Source organism: Pyrgilauda ruficollis, unplaced genomic scaffold (assembly GCF_017590135.1).
Source record: "Pyrgilauda ruficollis isolate IOZ18807 unplaced genomic scaffold, ASM1759013v1 scaffold67, whole genome shotgun sequence".
Lineage (NCBI taxonomy): Eukaryota > Metazoa > Chordata > Aves > Passeriformes > Passeridae > Pyrgilauda > Pyrgilauda ruficollis.
In genome coordinates, this window is record NW_024528488.1 from 374,982 (window position 1) to 397,200 (window position 22,219).

The following is a 22,219-nucleotide window of genomic DNA, read 5'->3' on the forward strand; positions in this document are numbered from 1 at the left end:
GGCGCGCGCCGCGGGGCAGGCCGGTGACCGGAGGTTTTCTTAACTGCGGCGCAGAGCGTTGCTGGCGCGGAGGTGCGGGCCGGGCGGCGGGAGCCGTGTGTGCTCGGCCTGGAGCGGCGGGCCGGCCGCTACGGGTGAGTGCGAGCGTGGCGGGGCCCGGCTCGCCTCGGCTGGTGCCGCCGCGGCGGGACTGGGGCAGGACGCGCCGTGCCCGGGCACGGCTCGGTTCTCTGCCGAGCTGCCACAGCCGTCGTGACTCTCGGGATCCCTGCGGGCTCCCCCGGTGGGCTCCCCTCACCCTGCGGGCCGGGACCCGCAGGACCGGCGCTCCGGAGGTGCCTTCTCGGCTCCCCGGTGCTCCTCCGGCAACCAGAGCCGCTGCCACCCCGGTGCTGGACCTGCCCCGTGGCAGGGAGAGTTCAATAGCTCTTACTTCTCCCCCGGGGTATCGACGGTTTCACCTTCGTTGCTTTTTTCCTCCTCCTGCCCCAGAAGCTTAGCGATAAAAATCAAACACTGTCTCTGTACACGCAACTCCCGTTTGTGTGCGTTGCGGCCGGGTTTTTATAAGCCTTCCTTCTGTCTGCAGGGTCGTTATTCGCTCCCAGGAGAAAGAAAACTCTGATCCGGATTATATTCCCATCAATAGCCGTTTTAAATGTGTGCAAGGTACTGACTGCTGGGGGGAAGGTTGAGAATCTCCTGCTGTTCATCCACAAACGTTACATTTAATGGTGTTTCCTGACCTGTCTCCTGAGCCACAGCAGATTTAATCTTTTCCCTGTGAAACAGCAAGTCACATTTTATGGCATCCCCTTGTTCCTCATCCAAGCAGGTTGTCATTCCATGTCAGCATGCACTTGTGAGGAACTTGGCTGGCTCCAGTGCGCAGTGGGCTTGGCATCACACAGAGCCAGCACATACAGAACCTGGTTGCAGGGTCTGGCATTTGGTGTCTGTCTCTCAGACTTCTCTGAGATGCCAAGAGTTGGGAGCTGTTGCCTTTTCCTGCACGTTTACATCTAAACTTCCTAAGGTCTAGCAAGCTCTCAGCATCCCACCTGTTGGATGAGGAAGGGCTTTAGGCCTTGTCTTGGAAGAACTTAAATAGCAACAAGTGGTCCTCGGGCGAATCCTTGTGAGGAGTAAAAGTCCTTTTTTCTGAATTTGTTCATTCCCTTGTGTGAAGTTCAGGGATGTTCTGCCCCTGGTCTTGCTCTGCAGAGAAGCTCTGAAGTTCATTGTCAAGTTTGTCTTTCCCAAACTAGCTGCACTGATGGGGAAAAACCGTGCAAGTGTGTGAGAACTGTGTGGTGGGGAAACTTGTTGGGAGGTGACTGTCCAGGTTCTTTCTGCCAGAACCGTTAGGAATGTACAGATGTAAATTAGAGCTCTTTGTTCCTGTCAGGACTCTCTCATGGCTGGTAGCAGGCAGTGTAATTATATAAGTCCTCAATTACTGCAGCATCCATCAGCTCTACTGATCCTGGCTTTCTCTTTTCTAGAGGCAGAAGAAACTCTGCTGATTGATATAGCTGCAAACAGTAAGTTTCATAAGGGCAGTGGTGTAGCTAAAGATCCTGTCAGGGAACAGCCACTGCTGCTTGTTTTGCCTTCCAGTCTTCCCCCAGGCTCTGTGTTTGTTCTCTGCTCAAACAGGGATGGTTTTCTCTCTGACATTGTCATCTGGCTCTGTCAGACACTCAGTTGTCATGACAGATGAGGTTTGAAATGAAAATGGTCAAAATATCTGCAATTTTTCTTCCTGCTTTTAGAGCTCTTCTCTGCAAAATTGCAGTAGGGAGGATTCCTAAAGCCAGGAGAATGTGCTGGGGATACCCCAAGCAGGGTGGGGGGACCTCAGAAGCGCAGGGAGGGTAACTTAGGTGCAGGTTTCCATCACAAACACCTGGAAGCTGGGTGGGAAGCCTGGGGACTCTGAGGCAGCCTGGGCTGACTCAGTGAGTGTGTTTGAAGCAGGCTGCAAGGTCAGGATTCAGGGTGACGAGGCACCGGAGCGGCTCTTCGAGATCCCTGACGAGGAGCGCTGCTTGGGATTCCTGTCAGAAGTACAGAGCATACAGGAAGGTGAGCAGAGTTGCCCCTATGCGTGTGAAATCCTCTGCCAGCAATTTCTGACAGGGATGGGGTTTTTTCCAGCCCACCTGAAAGCATCTCTTCCTGAACCTAAGGACTCAGCCATTTGGCATCAGGTGGAGAAGAGCCTCACAGGTCTATCTCCAGGTACAGTTGTCTTTGCTCCGGGGCCTGTGCAGTGCTGGGGTGCCTAGGGTAGGAGCTGGGTCTGGCCATGCTTCCTTGTCTGTTAATTCCTTCCTGAGTGCTATTTTCACCCTTGGTTTGTGCATGTTAATCTCCTTCCTGCCTTGCCTTGTGGTTAGTGCCCCTTTCTCCCATTTCCAGCGTCACACAGTTGATGTATTCCTACTGTCTTTTGGTTTTTTGCTTTCTGTGGAGTTACATTTTTTCCTTCTTGATCTGAGCTGTTTCAGATTGTTTCTCAGGGTGTTTTTCTGGGATTGCTCATTACAGGAGCTCTGGGGTTTGAGGATGACTTCAACACCCTGAGCCTAGAAGAGAAAAGGAACATGCAGAACCACCAGACGGGATCTCGAAGGGAGCCCCCACCTCCTCCCGTGCCTCAGAATAAGCAGTAAGTAACACAGGGGATCTGTTCCCTTTTTTACTTTTCTTCCTAGACAGCAGAACTAGTTCTAGTGCTGCTCTTGCTTCCTTCCTAGATTTCACCGAGAGAGAGAAGGCACGTCCAGAGACCAGCCCAAGGTGACCAACACAATGCGCAAGATGTTTTTGCCCAGCACACAGTCGGGGCAGAGAGAGGGGCTCATCAAACATGTGCTGGCCAAGAGGGAGAAAGCCTACATCAACCTGCACAACTTCAGGTGAGACCTGGGAGGGAAGGACAGAGCTGTGGGATCTCTCCTTTGAGCTTGGATCTCACCCAGGATTGGACCCTGGCAGCTGGTGATGGGTTGCAGCTCAGGTGGCCAGTGAGGATGGTACACCCAAAAGTCTCTTGTTCATGGGGCAGCTGCTCCTTTTGTCTTCTCTCTGTGTATGTCAGATCTCCTGAGGCTTGGTAAGGCTGGAGCAGGTGGGCAGAAAGAGTGAAGACAGATGTCCCACCATAGTGTTGTGGTGCTGTCCCTCGTGACATGATGTTGAAAGAGCCAGATGTTTGTGGGTGGAATGCCTTACTCTGAGAGGAGTGTCACTGGGACTGGGAGAATTTTTGCCTGGGAGAATTTTTGAGGAGTGGCTGAGGGAGCAGGGAGGCTTCAGCCTCGAGAAGAGGAGGCTCAGGGGGACCTTCTCCTCACCTCCCTGACAGGAGGGGGCAGGCAGGGGGGTCAGGCTCTGCTCCCAGGGAGCAAAGGAGAGTATGAGAGGAGATGGCCTCAAACTGCAGCAGGAAAGGTTCAAGTTGGACACCAGGAGGCATTTCTTCATGGAAAGGGTGGTCAGGCATTGGAAGGGACTGCTCAGGGAGGTGGTGGAGTCCCCATCCCTGGAGATGTGCAAGGAGTGCCTGGACGCAGCACTCAGTGCTCTGGGCCGGGTGACAAGGTGGGGATTGGGCACAGCGTGGACTCGATCATCCTGGAGGTCTTTTCCAACTTCAGTGATTCTGTGACTTTCAGTTCCCCCACGGCAGTCATTGCCCCATGCAGGGACAGCTCACAGTGCGTGCTTCCAGCCAGAACACTGCTGTGCTGCTGTGGTTTTCATTGTGTTTTCTAACAGCTCGGCTGCTTTTGTGTTGTAGGTTCTTTGTGGGAACGTGGAATGTGAATGGACAGTCTCCTGACAGCTTCTTGACCCCATGGCTGGTATATGACATGGAGCCTCCGGACTTCTATTGCATCGGGTGAGCAGCTGGAGGGGATCCAGGAGGGCTGGGTTGGGTTTAGGTTCCTGTCGTGCTCTCAGAGGCTGCACAGAGCAGAGCTGTGTCACGTCTGAGGGCAGAAAGCCATCGGATGGGGCACAGGATCAGGTTGAACAAAGCTAGCATGACATAATAGATTTTCCTGGAGGTGTCTGCAGAGCTCACTCATTGTCCTCTGCCTAAAGTGGTGTTTCTCAGGGAAAGGATTGCTGGGGGCTTGGGGTAGGATCTCAAAGGCATGGGGAAATTCTACTGCTTTACTTAGCATGTGGCTATAAGGAGCTGTTCCTCCAAGGGCTGTTGCTGGAGGTTTCACATTCCTGTAGGAAGAGGGGGATGTGCAGGAAGGCTGGAGGTGCTAAGCTCTTGGGTTTCCAGGTTCCAGGAGCTGGACCTCAGCACGGAGGCTTTTTTCTACCTTGATTCTACAAAGGAACAGGAGTGGCTGTCTGCCGTGGAGAGGTCCCTGCACCCTAAGGCCAAATACAAGAAAGTGAGTTCTCCTCAGTGGCATGGGGGCTTTTGTCATGGAGCTGGCATGATGGGAGAGAAAAAGGAAAAGGGCTTCCATATTCCTCCCTGTCCAAGGAGCAAGGCTTGGAGAAACCAAGGGTGATACTGGGCATGTGCATGCCTGGGCATGTGTCAAATGTATCAAGTTAAATCTGGAGAGTCTGTTTCTGCACCACAGTTGTAGGAAATACTGTGCTTTGAAGTAGAAATGCATAAAGGTGGGGACCACAGTACCTTTATCAAATAGGAGGTAGGTGTAAGGGAAGCAGCAGATTCAAATTCTCTACCTATATTCCCTTTTCATCCTGTACTATAGAAGCCAGGTGTGTCCTGAGCTGGTAAATTAAACAAATAGCTTTTCTCTGAAGGAATGGGATGATTTATGAAGTGAAATCTTCCAGATGCTGCTGCCTTGAGTCAGAATTGCTTCAGCTGTAGCAGCAGGACTTTGTTCTGGCTGGTTTAGAGCAAGACATTGGTTTTATCTCTGCTGTGACAAACCATTCTGCTGCAGGGACCAGTCCTGAATACATGAATGGGTTTCACTTTCTTCCTTAACCTGTGTGTTTGCTGTCACACCCCATACTGATGTCTCTGAGTAGGTGTTACAGGAAATGAAACAGGGAATAGAGTCTCTTGCTGAACTGAGACCTATCAAGGGGAGCTGGGAGTCAGGGCCCAAACTGCAGAGAGGCTCTTGCTCTTCTCCTCCCTTTGCTTCACTTTGGTTTTGGGTGAATTTCTCCCACCTTAGTGAAAGGGAGAGTGCAGGATATGGCTGGGGCAGTGCAGGAGGGGGAAGTGGCTGAAGCTGTAGGTAAAGCTTGTGGTCACTTGCAAATTCTGCTCCTGCAAAGCAGACCGGGCGCTGGGCCCTTGCAGCCAAACTCTCTGCTCTCAGCTTCTTTCCTCACTCCATAGACTTAATGCCAACACATGTGAATGTTTCTGTGCATAGAGGCGAGCATGCAGACTGTGCTCACACAGGTGAGGCCTTGTCACTGTTTCAGAGTGGTGATGTCACTGTTTCAGAGGGGTGATGCCACTCTTTTGGAGGTGCAGGAAGGTCACAAACTGGGCAGTGTTGGCTTAGCACACCTGAAAGATCAGCAGAGATCCCCATTGGGACAGGGCACATGAGCATGGTGTTAGTCTCTGTGGGCTGAGCTCTGTGGGAGCAGATAACTGCTCAGATCCAGAGAGGCCCTTGGCTTTAGGGAACAAGTATTTCTGGAGAACGAGTCAGTCTGTGTAGCTCAGAGATGCCTTTTGCTACCCCGTGCATCAGGCACACCTGCCTCAGGGAAATAGGAGCATCTCTGTCCATTCCCCTCTGCGCTGGAGTCCGCAGAAAGCCAAGGTGGGCTCTGACTCCCACTGCATCTGCAGCCTCAGGACAGCCCCAGCTCTGGGCCTGCTGGAGCACTCAGGGGCTTCTCTGCTTCTGCTGGTTAGAGCACGGTAAGGGCTGAGACCTGAGTCACAAACTGGCTGGGCATTTATTCTGTTTCTCTTTGCCCATCCAGGGAGGGTGGCAGAGTAGGGAATGCAGTGGGCTCAGCACCACTGACAGCTCCTAGGGGGTGACAGATGGACCCCAAGAGCCATGCTGTTCAGGACAGGAACAGAACCTTTTGGTTCTGTTGTTGCAATTAGGGTTTGAGTTGAGAACATGAGGAACAGGGAGAGCCAGAGCAGCAGAGCATCAGGCAGAGCAGATCAGAACTGCATTCCCACTGCCTCTCTGGGAATTCAGGATCCTGTTTATTTTTGCAGGTGCAAATGGTCCGCCTGGTTGGGATGATGTTGCTCATATTTGCTAAGAAGGATCATCTGAGCAATATCAGGGAGATTGTGACAGAGTCTGTGGGCACAGGAGTCATGGGAAAGATGGTGAGTCACCAAGGCCAGCTTGTTGCTTCCCTGTATCCATGCAAGAAGTGGCACAGTCTGTTTTGGTTCACCTGTCCCCTCACCTGCCACCCACTCTAACCCCACTGGTCCCTCCTGTCCCTAGGGCAACAAGGGTGGTGTGGCCATCAGGTTCATGTTCCACAACACCACGTTCTGTGTCGTCAACTCCCACCTGGCTGCCCACGTGGAGGACTTTGAGCGTCGAAACCAGGACTACAAGGACATCTGTGCCCGGATGAGCTTCCTGATCCCCAGCTCAGACTGCCTGTCTGAGCTCAACATCATGAAGCACGAGTGAGTTGTACTCTTTGGCAGTGGTATCTAGGAACCCAAGTCAAGTCAAAACTGCAGCAACAGGAGGTTTCATGCAGATAAGTTTTCTGGTTTAATAAAGTAATTTGAAATCCCAAGTGCTGTGGTGTGCTGCAGCTCCTGCAGACAAACTGGTCACCTCCTTGTTGCAGTGCCTTATGCATCTGTGCCCAGTGTCCCTCTCCTTGCATTGGTGTATAACTTCCTTTTCGGCAGGCCTAAACAGAATACAAATGGTTGGTACTTCTGTAATTAATACTTAAACCATTTAAAAACCAAAAATGTAGAGTGGATTAGTACAGAAAAAAAACTTCAAATATTTGATTATCCTTGATAATCCACTAATGGAAATGTTGAGGTTTGACTATAAACAGGAAGAGCTTTGGTACTAGCAAGGGGTTTAAATTTTAATCTTTAAATGAAACCTTTATGGAGTAAAGGGTGAGTTCCATGAGTGCTTCTTTAGCTGCTGATAGCAAGAAGACTGCAGGCCTGCTTGGAAGCCTGGAGAGGAGCAGGGTGTGAGCGGGTGCTGGTGAGGTCTGGCTGATGGCAGGGATGGGAAACAATGTCCAAAAGGTTGTAACCTCCAGGAACCTAATTCTGCTCCTGCTAATTGTGTGTCAGGCGGTCTTGGCTCAGTAGGTGGTGCAGCAGTGGCCTGCCCTGGTTGAAGGAAAGGCAGTGAAAAACCAACAGGTAAAAGCAGGGTGTACATGAGGGATAACCCTGCAGATACAGATGCCTCACCTGTCCCGCTGGCTGACAGGCTGGCTCTGCTTAATGAGCTCCACCATGGCCCTCTTCTTAACATGAGAAGAGCCTCGATACCAGCTAGATTTTGTGTGAACACTGGTCTTGCTTCATTAGAGAGTCAGTGCTGTTCTCTGGCTTTTTTTTCAGGCTGAGACAAACACATCTCCTACTAAACCAAGTTATCAATCTTTGGGGAATTCCAAAGGAAATGGACTTAGTCGTGTAGGATCTGCTGTCACTAGAAATTTCTGCTGTTGGACTCAGTCTTTAATGTATCCATTTTGTCTTCCACATATCTCAGCTTTAATGTGGTTTTGAAAGGGGAACTGTTAACTGCTGATCTGCTCCCAAAATTCTTCCCTGTGCGGGTGGTGAGGCCCAGGCACAGGCTGCCCAGAGAAGCTGTGCCTGCCCCATTCCTGGAGTTCTTACAGACCAGGTTGGACAGGGCTTGGAGCAACCTGGGATAGTGGAAGGTGTCCCTGCCCATGGCAGGGGACTGGAACAAGATGAGGTTTAAGATCATTTCCAAACCAGACCATTCCATGATTGTACGTGTGTCTTTGTTTGCAGCGTTGTTATCTGGCTGGGAGACCTGAACTACAGGTTGTGTCTGCTGGATGCCAGTGAAGTGAAGAATCTCATCAGCAAGAACGAACTTCAGAAACTGCTGACTTATGACCAGGTCAGTGAACTCACTCACATTCGCCCCATCGCTGGGAGGTCATCTTGGTTTGGGACATGCCTCTGCTAGGGAGGAGCTGGCAGATGTGAAGCTGGGGAAGGGGCTGGAGCACAAATCTGATGAGGAGCAGCTGTGGGGGCTCAGCCTGGAGAAAAGAAGGCTCAGGGAGACCTTCTCGCTCTCTACAACTCCCTGAGAGGACAGTGCAGCCAGGTCAGGGTTGGTCTCTTCTCACAGCTAACAACTGGCAGGACAAGAGGAAGTGGCCTCAAGTTGTGCCAGCAGAGGTTTGGGTTGGATATTAGGGAAAAATTTTTAATGGAAAATGCTGTTCAGCCATGGCACAGACTGCCCAAGGCAGTGATGTCCCCATTCCTGGAGGGATTTAACAGACACGTAGAGGTCGCATGTGGGGACATAGGTTAGTTGGGGCCTTGAGAGTGCTGGAGGAAACAGTTGAACTCAATGGTTTTGGAGGGCTTGTCCTACCTACATAATTCCATGGCCTGCTGCAATAAGGGTCTGGACACATTCATAGACACTGGACCCTGACAGAGCTCTGGGTGTGCTGGTTGCAACATCCCCCTAAACAAAACCAGATTGTCCATGCTGGGGTAACTGGGTAACTCAGGCAGTCACTGTGTAAGTGCGTCTGTGTCTCAGTGCAGGAGTTCTCTCTTAAATACAAACTACAAGCTGAACACAGGCATTTGTAACAGCAACAAAAGCTGCTGTGATCAGTGTTGTGAAAGAGGTATTGATTTGGAGTCCAAATCTGCTCAGCCAGTTTGACCTGAATTCTGTGCTGTGGCCTTCCCTGCTCGGCACTCCCTGCAGTACACGGAAGGTGGTTGGCAGGTGCCTTTCAGGTGAAGGGTTGCACTCAGGAAACATGAACAGCAGTGGTGCAATATCACCTCTGACAGTTTAACAGTAAATTTGGTTGGTTGTCCTCTGTAGCTCATTTTTGCTGTACTACAGAGCTTTGTTCAGGAAACAGCTGTAGCTTTGGTCTTAGTGAGGAAAACATCCAGGAGGTTTTTCAGAAGAGGAAAGGAGCAAAGGAGGTTGGTGTCAGGTTGTCAGGCAAGTGCAATCCTGGAGGCTATTCCTAAAATGGTTGGTGGGGAACAATTAGTGATGACAATCTTAAGCCATTAATATTTCCCTTAACTCATGCTTGATGCTGCCTGCATGGTCTGGTGAGCAGTACCATGCCCATTTGTACTCAGTCTGTTTGGAAAACTTTCCACTTGTGTGTTAAAGGTGTGAGGTCTGAGAGGCAGTTTGGGGGTGTCTGTGAATCCCACAGAATGGCCACAGGCCACGGTTGCTCTGCCTGTAGATCTGCTCTCTAACACTGCTGTGGCAAGGGAGGGTTTCTTGGGTTTGGTTTGTTTTGTTTTTTTTTTTTCCTTTTTAAAGCTTTCTTTTTCTGCTTTAGCTGAATATTCAGCGTACTCAGAAGAAGGCATTTGCAGATTTCATGGAGGGAGATATCAAATTCATCCCCACGTATAAATATGACTCTAAAACAGATCGCTGGGACTCCAGGTACATTGGCTGCAACGGGGTGTATTTACCTATGACATGAAACACATTTTCTCACAAAATTTGATTTCCTGCTTCTTAGAAGTGTACGTAGCTGTCAGTGTTATGTTTGGCCTTCCTTTCTTTCCTGCTTTCTGCAATAAGCAGCCCCTGTGTACGTTGACCAGGCACATCCCTTAAACCTCTGTAGCTGCTGATCCCACTGGATGAAGGCAGGTGAAGTGTGAGCTCAGGTGACCCTGCACTAGAGGCTTTTTCTATTACCAGGGACAGGCAAACAGTGTAAAAAAGGAATTGAAGAGCTAAGAAAACAGGCTGGCTGACTCACCCTGTCCCCTGACTTGCACACCCACAGGGTGGCTGCACTGTGATAGCAGCTGTGGTTCCTGCTTGGTGCCTCCCACAGACATGGCTGCATCTTCTGCAGGGGCTGCTCCAAAGGGAGAAACTCCCAAGAAGAACTTTCAAACCATGTAGTGATTGAACTTGACTTGCCATGTTTATGAATCATCACATTAGTTAATCTGAAGAAGGATAACCCAGGATTCAAGCTTCACAACATAATAGTAATCACTGAGTAGACTTTCCATAATGGAAACAATAAGCGATGGGTTGGATTGTGGGCAGAAAGGTCTGGCAGCACAAGAAACTCATGCACTTTGGGTCACAGCACACATGGGTTCAGGCTGTGGAAATGGGCTTGACTGAGGGTTATTTTGTTTCCTGGTGCTGGAAAGGATGGAAATTTTATCTGTTGTATTGGGAAAGGGGGAGAGAGCAGCAAAAAAAACAGAATTCAAGTTGGGGTACGTGATAGGAGTTCATCCCATCACTGCTGTGATGATGTGGGTGGAGGCAATTGCCTTGCTGCGAAGAGGAACAGCTTGGATGGCTTGATAGGATTGTTGGATTCCCCTGGTAACCTGTTTTTCTTTGTAGTGGGAAGTGTCGTGTGCCAGCATGGTGTGATCGGATCCTTTGGAGGGGAGGGAACGTCAGTCAGCTCCGGTACTGCAGTCACATGGACCTCAAGACCAGTGACCACAAGCCTGTCAGCGCCCTGTTCTGCATCGGGGTAGGTTTGTGTGTTTGTTGGGGCAGGATCCCAGCGCTGCCAGGCATTCCAGGCATTACTGTGGGAGGCGGTGACAGTCAGGGCACCTCTGCTAAGGCTGTTGCAAGAGGACACATGAACCCAAGTGAGGCGTGCCTGCTGTGGGGGTGCTGCATCTGGCAGCACTGGGATAGGTGAGTCCTGCTGTTCCCTCCTCCATATGGAGACACAGCAGCAGCCTGGACCTGGCTGTACGTGTGCTGCGTCGGATGTGTCATCTGGTTCACACCTGGATGTCCTCAGTGGAGAGTGACAGCAAATTCAGGTTTTTTGGTGCAGCAAATGGGGACACTCCGTCCATTTTTGCTGCCTCCTGCTCCCTGGGTGGCTCAGGTCACAGAATGGGTTGGGTTGGAAGGGACTACAGTTGCTTGTTGGGTCCCATCTCCCTGCTCCAGCAGGGCCATCCCAGAGCACATGGCACAGGATTGTGTCCAGGCAGTTTTGGACTCTTTCCACTGAGGGAGATTTCACAGCCTCTCTGGGAAATCTGTTTCAGTGCTCTGTCACCCACACAGTGAAGGAGTTCTTCCTCATGTTCAGGTGAAACTTCTTGGGATCGGTTCCTGCCCATGCCTCTCGTGCCATTGCTGGGCCCCACAGAGCAGAGCCTGGACCCTGGTCTGAGCCCTCCCTGCAGACAGGAAAAGACAGATCCCTCTCAGCTGTGTCTCCTCTTGAGGGTGAGCAGCCCCAGCTCCCTCAGCCTTTCCCTGTAAGGGAGATGCTCCAGGCGCTTCAGCATCTGTGTGGTTTTTGCTGGCCCCACTCCAGAGGTTCCATGTCTCTCCTGTACTGGGGAGCCCAGAACCAGACACGGCACTTCATTTGTGCCTCACCTTCACTGAGTAGAATAGGCTGAGCCTGTTTAAAGAAAGGTCTTTCTCCTTTCCCCCTGGAGAATCATGAGAAGTGCTGCAGCATGCCAATGTTGTCGCACAGAGGTTGCCTCCAGTGATCTCCCAGTTGTGTGACCAGTGGCCAGACAGACCCTGGTAACACCTGCAGGGGTGAAATCTGCGTCAAGTTGCAGACACAGCTTGGGACTGCACACATGTGTGAACTCTCTCAGCCTTGCAGCTACAGAAGCAAGTGCTTAGAGAAATAATTCACTTCTGCAGTTCACTCATGATCAAGAGAGTTCCTGTGAAAAGCCAACAAAAGTTTCATTGAGTGTTTTTTGTCTCCCGCAGGTGAAGGTTGTGGATGAGCAAAAGTATCGGAAGCTGTTTGAAGACATTGTTCGTATAATGGACAGGATGGAGAATGACTTTCTTCCTTCACTGGAGCTGAGCAGGAGAGAGGTGAGGATGAAACTGGGATCACTGTCACTGCCCAAACACAGCAGCCTTCAAAGTGCCAGAACTTCCTTCAAAGACTTTGTTTCCATGAACTGGATTATAGAAAATTGAACTGTATCTTACGATCAGGAATTGGGTTAGTAAGGACATGTTGTCTTGGCTCCTTGGCAGGACTTCTGTGAGGAATTCTGCATTAGGTGGGCTCCTCTCAGCCTTGGGAGGCCACTGCAGTCTGTGGGGGGCTGGCTACGGGCCCTATCCTGACTATTAATATCACTTGATTTCTTTTTGCTCTGCAGTTTGAGTTTGAGAACGTGAAGTTCCGTCAGCTGCAGAAACAGAAGTTCCAGATTACCAATAATGGGCAGGTCACCTGTCACTTCTCCTTCATCCCAAAGCTCAATGACAGCCACTACTGCAAGCCATGGCTTCGGGCCGAGCCTTGTGAAGGTTACCTGGAGCCAGGTGAGTGTAGTGCTGTAGACCCCACCATCCCATCTCCATTCAGTTCTTCCTGTCATTCCTGTGTCCCACCTTCCTTGCCATCAGTCTTGTCTGTCTTCTCTGTTGTGGCCTTTGTCCCTGCCACTGTATGTTTGTCCCCATCATCCTTTTTGGAGAGTGTCTGTGTGTTCTTGAGCACTCCAGTGTGTTGCAGATGAGAGCACGGAGATCTCCCTGGACGTGTATGTCAGCAAGGACTCAGTCACCCTCCTGAACTCTGGCGAGGATAAAATTGAGGATATTCTTGTCCTGCACCTGGACCGAGGGAAGGACTATTTCCTGACCATCAGTGGGACCTACCTGCCCAGCTGCTTTGGCACCTCGCTTGAGGCCTTGTGCCGGATGAAGCGACCCATCCGAGAAGTTCCAGTCACCAAGCTCATAGACCTGGTGAGTTCTGAAGCGGCTCTTCTAACCCAGAGAAGCCTGATTCCCTTCTGATTGCTCCCAAAAGCAGGAGCAGTACCTGCAGGTCAGGTTGTCTGTGCTGGCTCTGAGATGAGTGACTTCACAGACCTTGAGGTGCTCTTTTATTCCTCCTGTCTACCACAGCCGATGGCTTTTGACAGCCTGTGCTTTATGCCTCTTTTCTGAGTGGGCTCTGAATATTGTTTGATGGGATGAGAAAGTGATCCCAGCACCTCATGCTGGTGGTACTGGTGCTGGCAGGCTCAGCTGGGTGGCACTGCGGTGTCATAAGAGATGTGATTAGGGTCCTCTCATCCAAGGTATATGAACTTCTTCTGGTATGATGAGTGCCTCAGGGGCCTTTTCCTTCTGCATACATTCCCACTGCTCAGAAGATGGAGCAAGCAGAAGCAGGAGGACCGAAGGAAAGTGTGTGGTGTGGGTGTGGGGTGCTGAAGGACACAGCTCAGCAGATGAGCAATGTCGCAGCCTCTCTGGCCATTTCCTCCCACACCAACCACAGTGAGAGATAATGCCTTGGGTGAGAGATAGCTCATCAGGGAGAGATCTCTCTCTGGTGCAGCAAACTGTTCCTCTCCCCAGCCTATGCCAGCCCCCAGCATCAGTTTTCCTCCTCCCACAGCTCATTGTGTGCATTAGAGAGGGTGCAGTGGTGCCCTAGTCACCTCTTGTTTTTTGGGTACTCACCTGTTTCTGGGGTTGTCCCATTTTAGGGATGTAATTCTGATTTCCAGGCTGGTTTCATTAATCTCTCCTTCTGCCTTACCTCGCCATGTTCCAGTGAGGTGCAGCAGCTCCTGAGTGCCAGTTCATGTCCCAGTTCTTGTTCAGCCAGGAGAGTCCTTTCCTTCTGTCCACCTGAAAGCTCAGCCCCACTTTTTGAGTCTCTCTGACATGTGATACCTTTCCTCTTCTCTCCTATCTCACAGTCTCACCCTTACATGAGGGTTTTTTTGTCCAGTAGGCTGCTGCTTTTCCACCTCTGTAGACTTGCCGGCCTCCACTCCCATTGTTTCCACATTTTCTCATCCCTTCAGCAGTTGTCCAGTGCCTTTCCCTGCCTCTTCCAGTTCCCATCTTTTATTGTAGGTATCTACTTTTCTCACAAGTCCAATATACAGAGAAGTCCATTTTATGTGAGAATTTTGACTTTTTAACACACTAATCAGACTAGGCAGGATGCAGGTGGCAAGATACATTGTTTGCCTCCTCAGGTCAAGCAACTGATCCAGGCTTCAGGCTCCTCAGATTTCTGAGGATTTGGTTATAGTCAGTCTTGTTCTAGGAGTCTGGAACATTTCACTGGCCTTGGTTGCTTTTCCACCTGCACTTTTCAGCTAAGCACCTGCTTCTTGCTTGGTAGAGAGGAATTAGGGCCCAGACTCTTGGCTCTGCCCTCACAGACATGCACTGTTAGATTTATAAGAGTCCATTGAGGTGGCTTCTCCTTCCATCTATAGATTTCCTTCTCCTGTTTCTCAGTGAAACATCTAGAAATAAAGCAGGCAAAACAGTCAGCAAGGAGCACCTGCTCCAGTGTCTGCAACAGGGACACAGTTCTCTGTATGGATGTGGGGGATATTTTAAGTTTTTTGGTTCTGATTTTACCTATGAGCTTAGAAATCCTTGGAATCAGACCAAGCTGAGCACTTACTGCCTGAGTCAGTGCTGCTGGTGCTGCCTGCCCTGCAAGCTGGAGCATTGGGGTGCAGTTCCCTGAGTTTTGGTGCTGCTCAGGCTGCATGAGGCTGGCAGTGTCTGTGCATTAAGAACCTTCTGCACTTGCATGGCCTCATCCTTCACTGCATCCAACATTTTCCTCAGCCTGGCTAGACTTCGTCTGTCATTTTCAGTGCAGAGAGGTCTGGAGATCCAGTCACTGAGGGGCTGAGGTAGGTGGGATTTTGTCTGGGAATGGCTCTCCTGGTTCTCCCAGGAGGCAGACAGTGACTTCGCTGCTGTCACTTGAGCACCTCTCCTTTGGGGTTTCAGTATTATTGTCTCATCCTGTTTTTTCTTGGGATGCTACTTTGGGTTTTAAAAAGCCTCTTGAAGAACCCCTGTCAGGAGCAGGTGAGTCTTTTGGAGCAAATCATGCTGAAGGCTCAACATTAGGGAGAAATTGTTCCCTGTAAGGGTGGGGAAGCCCTGGCACTATTTGCCCAGGGCTTCCCGGTCCCTGGAAGTGTCCAAGGCCAGGCTGGAAGGGGCTTGGAACAACCTGGGATAGTGGAAGATGTCCCTGCCCATGACAGGAGAGTGGAATGAGATGAGCTTTGACGTTCCTCGCAGCCCAAGCCACTCTGTGATTCTGTGGAGAGGTGAGCAGCCAGGCTCAGGTTGTGGGGTGAGGTGGAGATGACTCAGCCATTACAAAACGTGCAGGTGGCTGTTTGCCCTCCCAAACCTGTGACTGTGTCCCTCCCTCTGTGCCTCAGGAGAGAAACCTGTGCCAGCTCCTGTTAGAAGCAAGCTGTTCTTGGGAAGAGGACAGTCTGTTGTGGCTCTGTTAGAACTCAGGGAGGCTCCAGGGGAAGCAGGCACTGCAGAGGCCACAGGAGACCCTGACATGTTTGTCCCTCCTGGTTTCCCTGTGCCGTGGGAGCTGCAGCTGCTCCCAGCTCAGCCTGGGAATGCGCTGGGGCTGTTCCTACCCTGAAAGGTCGATTTGCAAGACTCAGCATGGACGACCTGCTTCCATTTCCTCCTGCAGACCCATGAGCAGTGTCCAGCCGGCCCTGGCCGTGCAGGGATGGCTGTTTGGGGATGCTGAGGGCTTGGCTGTGCTGCCAGAGGGCTTGGCACCCTCCTCTCTACGCTGTGCTAATGCTCTTAGGCTGCAGCAGCAGCAGCCGGGTTTGAGCACAAACCATCATTTCCCTGACCACACCGAAAGCTGCTTAGGAGCCCTGTGAGCTCCACAGCTGCCACACACTCAGAAACACAGATTTAGCCCAGGGAAGGTTTTATCTCTGGCCCGGTCACAAGGCTGAAATAACATAGGGACAATGATTCTGACCAGGGAACTTCTTCCTGGTGGACACTTCTCACCTGCCCATGGCCCGGCTGCTGGCCAGTGAACAGTGCTGTCTAAGCCCCTTGGAGGGCTTTCCAGAAATCCTGACTAGACTGTGCATCATATGAGCAGGATTGTTGTTAATTGGCAGGCAAATCTCTCACCACAGGTTTAACTTTGGCCGTGTCAGCAAAATGTGTGAAGGACCTGGTGTTCAGTGGGTTCTTGTAATGCAAATTAGGCTTCTGCTTAATCAGAAGAGTTAATCCAAGAGTGCGTTCTCCCTCTTAACCACACTTTTTCCTCTCCTCTCTTTCCTGCTGCTCTCAGGAAGAAGACAGCTTCTTAGAAAAGGTAACACAAGCAATTGCTGCGTGGCAGTCTGCTTCTCAGTGGTGTGTTTGTAAAGAATGAGAGCTTTTCCCTTGTTTTCTGTGGCAGAGGGAAGGGGAGGGGAGCACAGAGGGGACACGGCTGTAAGCAAAGCTTCTTAGCACAGCTGTGGGCTGGATGAGAGCATGGAGAAGCACACAGTGACCCCAGAGCCAAGCCCACCTTCAATGTTAAAGCTCACCAAATTTGCTTTGGGGGGAAAAACATTACTCTCCTGATCCTGACAGCAGTGCTGGATATTCCCATAAAAGATTGGCAGCCTTTGGCATACCTCTGACCATAAGGAGGGGTTCACCACAGTATCCTCTCAGACCCGTGAGAAGAGAGCTGAAGGAGGAAACTCAGGTCTTTTGCTCCTTCCATCTGGCTGTGTCCCTGTGGAGGCAGAGGGAGGGCTTTGTACGGGAGGTGGATGTTTCTGTGCCTCCTCAAGCAGTGGAGCTGGGGCTGCTGGCTCTGGTGGCCGCGATGCCCGAGCGGGATCACTGCTTCCCTTGGCACCCGTGCTCAGTGCTGGAGCCAAGCAAGGAAAGCTTCCTTGGGAGAGCAGGTGGGGGATGCTGGGGGTGTTCATACTGTCCTTGCGCTGGCTCTGACATTTGTAACTTGTTCGAGCTGGTTCTGCACCGGCTTCCCAGTCAGAGGGAATTGTTCCTCTCTGGGCTGTCAGCGCAGTGGTAGAGTACAACAGGAGAGGGAAGGAATGTTCCGTCTCCAAGAGGAGATCGAGCTTGGGTGTCTAACCACATGAACCTCATAGACTCCCTCCTGGCAGAGAAGAAGGGAGGAATTTTGATTTTTGGGAGCATCTTCCCGTGGGAAGCACGTACCTCCTTTCCTCGCACGCAGCAGGAGAGGGCGCTCGGGGCCCGGCCAATGCGCGCCCGCCTCCGCCCCCTGCTCCTGCTCCTGCTCCTCCTTCTCTTCCTTCTCGTCTGCCCCGAGGCACCTCGACCCTTCTCCTGTTCTCTGAGTACCTGGGATCTTCTGTATGGGGGTCTCCACAGCTCCCCCAGTCACGCTAGGGGCTGCTCCAGCGCTTGGCTCCGGTGATGCCCTGGCACAGGGGGTTTCTGTAGAAGAACCTCAGCCCGGGAAGAGTGTCCACAGCCCTGGGAGAGGGTCTGCAGCTCTCCCCCTTTCCCTCTTAAAGGAATTCTGTAATGCTCTTGCCTGACACGCTGCTTCCCGACCTTGCATGTGGCTGAGCGAGGCAGCCATGCAGCCATGACTCCTCATCTACTGGCGGGGTCAGTGGTGCTGTGCAGGGCAGAGCTGTGCTGTGCGGCAAGTGGGGCTACTGCCTGTGCCACCAGGGCTCATGTCAGCTTGGTGTGTCTCTGGGCATAGCAGGGAAGCTGCCCCTGGCTGCTCTCAAGGGCTGTGTGTGCTGCAGGGACAGCCATGGCAGTTGTTGCCTCAGCTGGAGTGAGGTTCTTTCTGTGTGGCTTGTGGACTCCTCTGCTGGTGGCGGGGTTGTGTTCCTGCTTGTGCTGGTTCCTGGGTGCTTTGGGGGTGCTGGGCATGGCTTCCTCCTTGGAGATCACAGGAATGTGAGTGATCGTGAAGTGAGAGTAAAATCAAGTCAAGAACATGGATCCGGTTAAAGCTTGGTGTGATGGAGACGTCTGAGCCATGGAGCTTGTCAGCTGCTCCACAGGAGTAAGCAGGAACTGTGACAGTGGTGGCCTGTACTCAGTGAGAGCTCTCCTTGGGAAAATCAAGGAAGAAACTTCAGGAGCCAGGACAGTTGTGGAGCCCTGGGAGCAGCTGTGGCTGGAGCAGCCCCGAGTCAGGGCAGGTGTGGGGTCAGTGGGGACGGGGCTGGGCTCCCCAGCGCGGCGGCTCCCGCAGCACAAGGACTTGCTGGGTCCCAGCCTCTGTTGGCTGCAGGGTGGGAGCTGGGATGCGGCCAGGGCACCGTGGGCAGCCAGAGCCACCTCCTGGGGGTCTGAGAGGGCTGGGGCTGTTGGAGAGCCCAGGCAGGCTGTTCCATGGGGCAGCAGAAGGGAGAGGAGCCAGGACCTGTGGGGCAGTGGCTGGTGCTGTGGAAGTGAGTCAGGGCTAGAGCACCTCGGGGTCCTGCTGCTTCCCCTGCCCCAGCTTTCCCTACCAGGGACTAAGGGCCGGAGGCAGAAGGAACTGAGGTTTCCCTGAGCCCCTGTGTGCTTTCTCCCCAGGAGAAATCCATCCTGCAGGTGGGCTCCCTGGACAGCGAGGAAGCAAGTGAGGTGCCGCTGCAGGTGCCAAAGGAGATCTGGCTCTTGGTAGACCACCTATTCAAGCATGCCCTCCACCAGGTGAGAGGGAGGGCGGGGGAGGGGGCCTCTGCCACGCTGGAGCTCTCCTGGTGAGCTGGTTCCTCACATGCACCTGGAAATCAGCTCTAGTTTGGTGTTTACAGGGCAAGGCTTTTGCCTGTGCTCAAGGCTGGGTCTCCCGGGGTTCACCATTCACTGGGAGTCACCATGAGTTACCGTGTGCCTCAGCCTTTGTGGGGAAGGTGACTTATTCCATCCCTGTGCTGTTTGTGACAGGAGGACCTGTTCCAGACTCCAGGCATGCAGGAAGAGCTGGAGCAGATCATTGACTGCCTGGACACCAGCATTCCCGAGACAATCCGTATCCTTCTGTGATGGATCTCAGCTCTGCTAGGAGAGTTCGCTCTTGGGAGAGCTTGTCTGTCATCTTTACCTGGCAGGGTTCCTGGCAGGGATGGGCTTCCCTTGGCCCCCCCACAACCTCTCTCAAAGTTCAGTCTGTGCTGGCCAAAGCAGCCAGGGGCTCTGGAAGCTTCTGCAGGGCTGTGCCAAGTGCAGGAGCTGGGATACTGAAGAGCATGGTCTGGAGAAGAGGCTAATGGAGCAGGGGGGTTCTGTGCAGCCAGAGGGTGGGAAATGCAGTGCAGGGTTTTTCATGGATGGGGGACAGTGGAGGAGGAGGAGAGGTTAGACAGGCGGGGATCTTGTGTGACCTCCTGCAAGATCAGCATCTGGGGAGGGAGGGGATCTCTCTGCTCAGCATGACCCTTGATTCCCAGCGCTCCAGCGGGCAGTAATCACTCTGTGGCTGAAGCTCTCCTCATCTTCCTGGAGGCTCTGCCAGAGCCTGTGATCTGCTATGAGCTGTACCAGAGGTGTCTGGAGGGGTCCCACAGCAGCCGGCTGTGCCGACAGGTGCGGGGCTGTGCTGACATGGGGGCTGCTGCCGGCTCAGGGCAGCTCCTGCTGCTGTGGGCTGTCCATGCCTCTGGGCCTGCCTGAGCCCTACTCTCTGCCTGGGGACTGGCAGTGGCTCTGGGAGAGTGGGCAGCTCTTCCAGAGAGACCCCAAGTGAGCCATGTCTCACCCTGAGCACATGGAGAACAGGGAGGGGCCAAACCACCCCTGGTCCTGAGAGCTTGGGCACCTGCTCAGAGCTGCAGTTCCTGTCCTTTGTGAAGGGCTGTGCATGGCTCTTAACAGCTGGTGGGGCATCAGGACAGATCAAGCATGTCCCTGAGCAGAGGGGGAAGTTTTGGGGCAGTGAGAGCTGGGATCTGACTGGAAACAAGCAGGAGGCTGACACAGGGCACTGGGGACTTTTTCCTGGTGACACAGCTTTCCTTGAAGCAGTGTCACCAGGAGCCACAGCCCACAAGTGCCATCAGTACTGGGCTGCAGCTGTGGGTAAGTTGCTGTGGAACCCAGAGTGCCACACATGCCCAGGCTGCAGCGGTGGGAGGTGGGAGAGCTTCCTGACACCATTTCCTTGCAGGTGATCTTTCAGCTGCCGAGCTGCCACCGCAACGTGTTTCGGTACCTAATGTCCTTCCTGCGGGAGCTGCTCAGGTACTCGGAGGACAACAACGTCAGTGCCACCATGATCGGTGAGTGTTTTTCCTCTGCAGCCCTCGCTCCATCCCAACCTCTTCCTATACCTCCCCAGGTCTTTGCTCCCTACCGGTGACTGATTTTACCTGCCTCCACAGCTGCCCTGTTCTCCAGCCTCCTCCTGCGCCCGCCGCCCAACCTGATGGCCAGGCAGACCCAGCAGGACCGCCAGCGTGCCATCAACTTCCTCTACAGCTTCCTGCTCACCGGGGATGAAGAATGACTCCTGCCATGTGCCAGAGCCGGGCCCGCGCTCCAGCTGGGCCTCTGACAGCTCCGAGGGGTAAAGGCTCGAAGCTCTCCAAGTGCCGTGTTTACAGTGGGAAGGGACGGTTCCCCCTCCTTGCCACACCGTACCCCACGCTGCAGAGGACCTGCACGCTCATTGCACTGCCATCCACCTCTGGAGCCTCCGGCTTCCCTGTGGGAGCCAGGTGGATCTGTCAATACCCGAGCACTGTGCCAGCACCCATCATCCTGTGGCAGCATCACCGGTTCCCAGGTCACGCTTCTCTCTGTGTCACCCCTATCTCCCAAGAGCTGCTGTAGAGAAGGGTGGGGATGGCTGGTGCTCTTGGAGGCCGTGGCACACTGCGTCCCTCCAGTGCCAGGTACATGTGCTGGTGTGTTCACCACCACAGACTGCTGTGATAAATGTGCCACCCTCTGTCACACGGCCATGCCAGCCCTGATGCCATCACTGTGCTATGGACTGTGCTGACCCAGGAAGGTTGTTTGGACATTGGGCCTCTCCCCTTCGGCGTGGCCTTTCCCCTCTCCCCTCCCTCCCAAGACACGGAGCCTCAGCAGACGAGTCTGTCCCTGCATCCCCCGCTCTGCCCTCACTTTCCTGTCACTTCCCTGCCCCAGCTTCCCCCAAAGACACAGGATAGTGGGTGGCTCGCAGTGACCAGGGTCAGGCAGAGCCATGAGCTGCCCTCTGCTCCTCCTGGGCTGTCCTGTGCACTTTGAGCAGGATGGCACCACTGTCCCTCTAGTGTGGGGGTAGGACAGGCTGGGTCACCAGGTGCCACTAGATGGAGTCCATTGTCTCCTTCCTGGGGTGCTAGCAGAGGGTACAGGTTTTGGGGGAGCGAAAGGAGCCACAAATAGTCCTTGGGGGCCAGAGGAGCAGCTGAGGGGGCTGTGTGAGGGGGCTGCAGTGCAAGGGTCGCACACAGCTGGCTGAGGGGACAGCCCTGGGGCTGGTGACTGAGGGTGCAAGAGGGGCCTGTCCCACTGAAACACTGAGGCCTGTGGGGCCACATGGCCTCAGGTGAGGGAGGCCAAAGCCAAGGGGAAGGGGTTGAGGTCACAGAGTCCCTGCTGGTGCCTGGGCTTAGCCCAGGGTGTCGTGTGGCCCTGTGGTCCCCATGCACTGGCTGAGCTGCTGCAGGCTCCCCTCCCTTCTGCCTTTTTCTTATCCTTAAAATTTTTAAATTACATAATTTATTGGGAAACTATTAGTTCCAAATAAACCTCTGTTGTGCAAGGCCTGGGGGCTGTGCAGGGCACACCTGCCCTCCCTCATGCAGTTCTGCACTGTCACGGAGCTCCAGGCTCGCTCCTGGGGCAGCTGAGGGCTGGGCTCTCCCCAGCCACTCCAGGAGCGTGCTGGGCACAGCTGGGAACAGTGGCAGAGGGTCCCATGCCACAGGTTCCTGCTGGTTGAGCTCCTGCGTGCACCCTTGATGTGCTGGCACTGCAGCCCAGTGCCCGTTCCACCGTGGGTGGTGGCACGTGCCACGCCGGGATGGAGATGGCACTGGGTCCGGCCAGGTGCAGCAGGGTGCTGGTGCCTGTGTGCAGCACACGGCTTCGGCAGCCCAGAGCAGTGGTGCCTGTGGTGCCCAAGGCCCTGCTGGACCAGCAAGGGGAGCGGCGGTGGAGAAAGCCCGCACGTCCTGCTGCAGGAAATGGCGGCCGGT

At 53.3% G+C, this 22,219-nt stretch overlaps 1 protein-coding gene across 3 annotated transcripts; it reads left to right on the top strand.

Annotated features, from left to right (window-relative positions):
• The first annotated feature begins 3 nt into the window (after positions 1-3).
• Positions 4-21,783, top strand: OCRL (OCRL inositol polyphosphate-5-phosphatase). Of its 3 annotated transcripts, none has more exons than XM_041484556.1 (23): positions 4-134; positions 590-669; positions 1,506-1,544; positions 1,981-2,088; positions 2,161-2,244; positions 2,554-2,674; positions 2,763-2,924; positions 3,809-3,910; positions 4,310-4,424; positions 6,221-6,337; positions 6,462-6,652; positions 8,000-8,111; positions 9,556-9,665; positions 10,602-10,737; positions 11,970-12,080; positions 12,377-12,542; positions 12,736-12,971; positions 16,357-16,380; positions 18,600-18,719; positions 18,957-19,041; positions 19,468-19,595; positions 20,176-20,287; positions 20,390-21,783. In XM_041484556.1, the coding sequence occupies exons 6-23, from the start codon at positions 2,610-2,612 to the stop codon at positions 20,512-20,514; spliced, it is 2,217 nt and encodes a 738-aa protein (XP_041340490.1). In that variant the 5' UTR covers positions 4-134; positions 590-669; positions 1,506-1,544; positions 1,981-2,088; positions 2,161-2,244; positions 2,554-2,609; the 3' UTR covers positions 20,515-21,783. The 3 variants fall into 3 exon arrangements, with proteins under 3 accessions (XP_041340490.1, XP_041340491.1, XP_041340492.1); XM_041484558.1 differs by having other exon boundaries at positions 31-134; positions 1,978-2,088; XM_041484557.1 differs by lacking the exon at positions 16,357-16,380.
• The last annotated feature ends 436 nt before the right edge of the window (positions 21,784-22,219 follow it).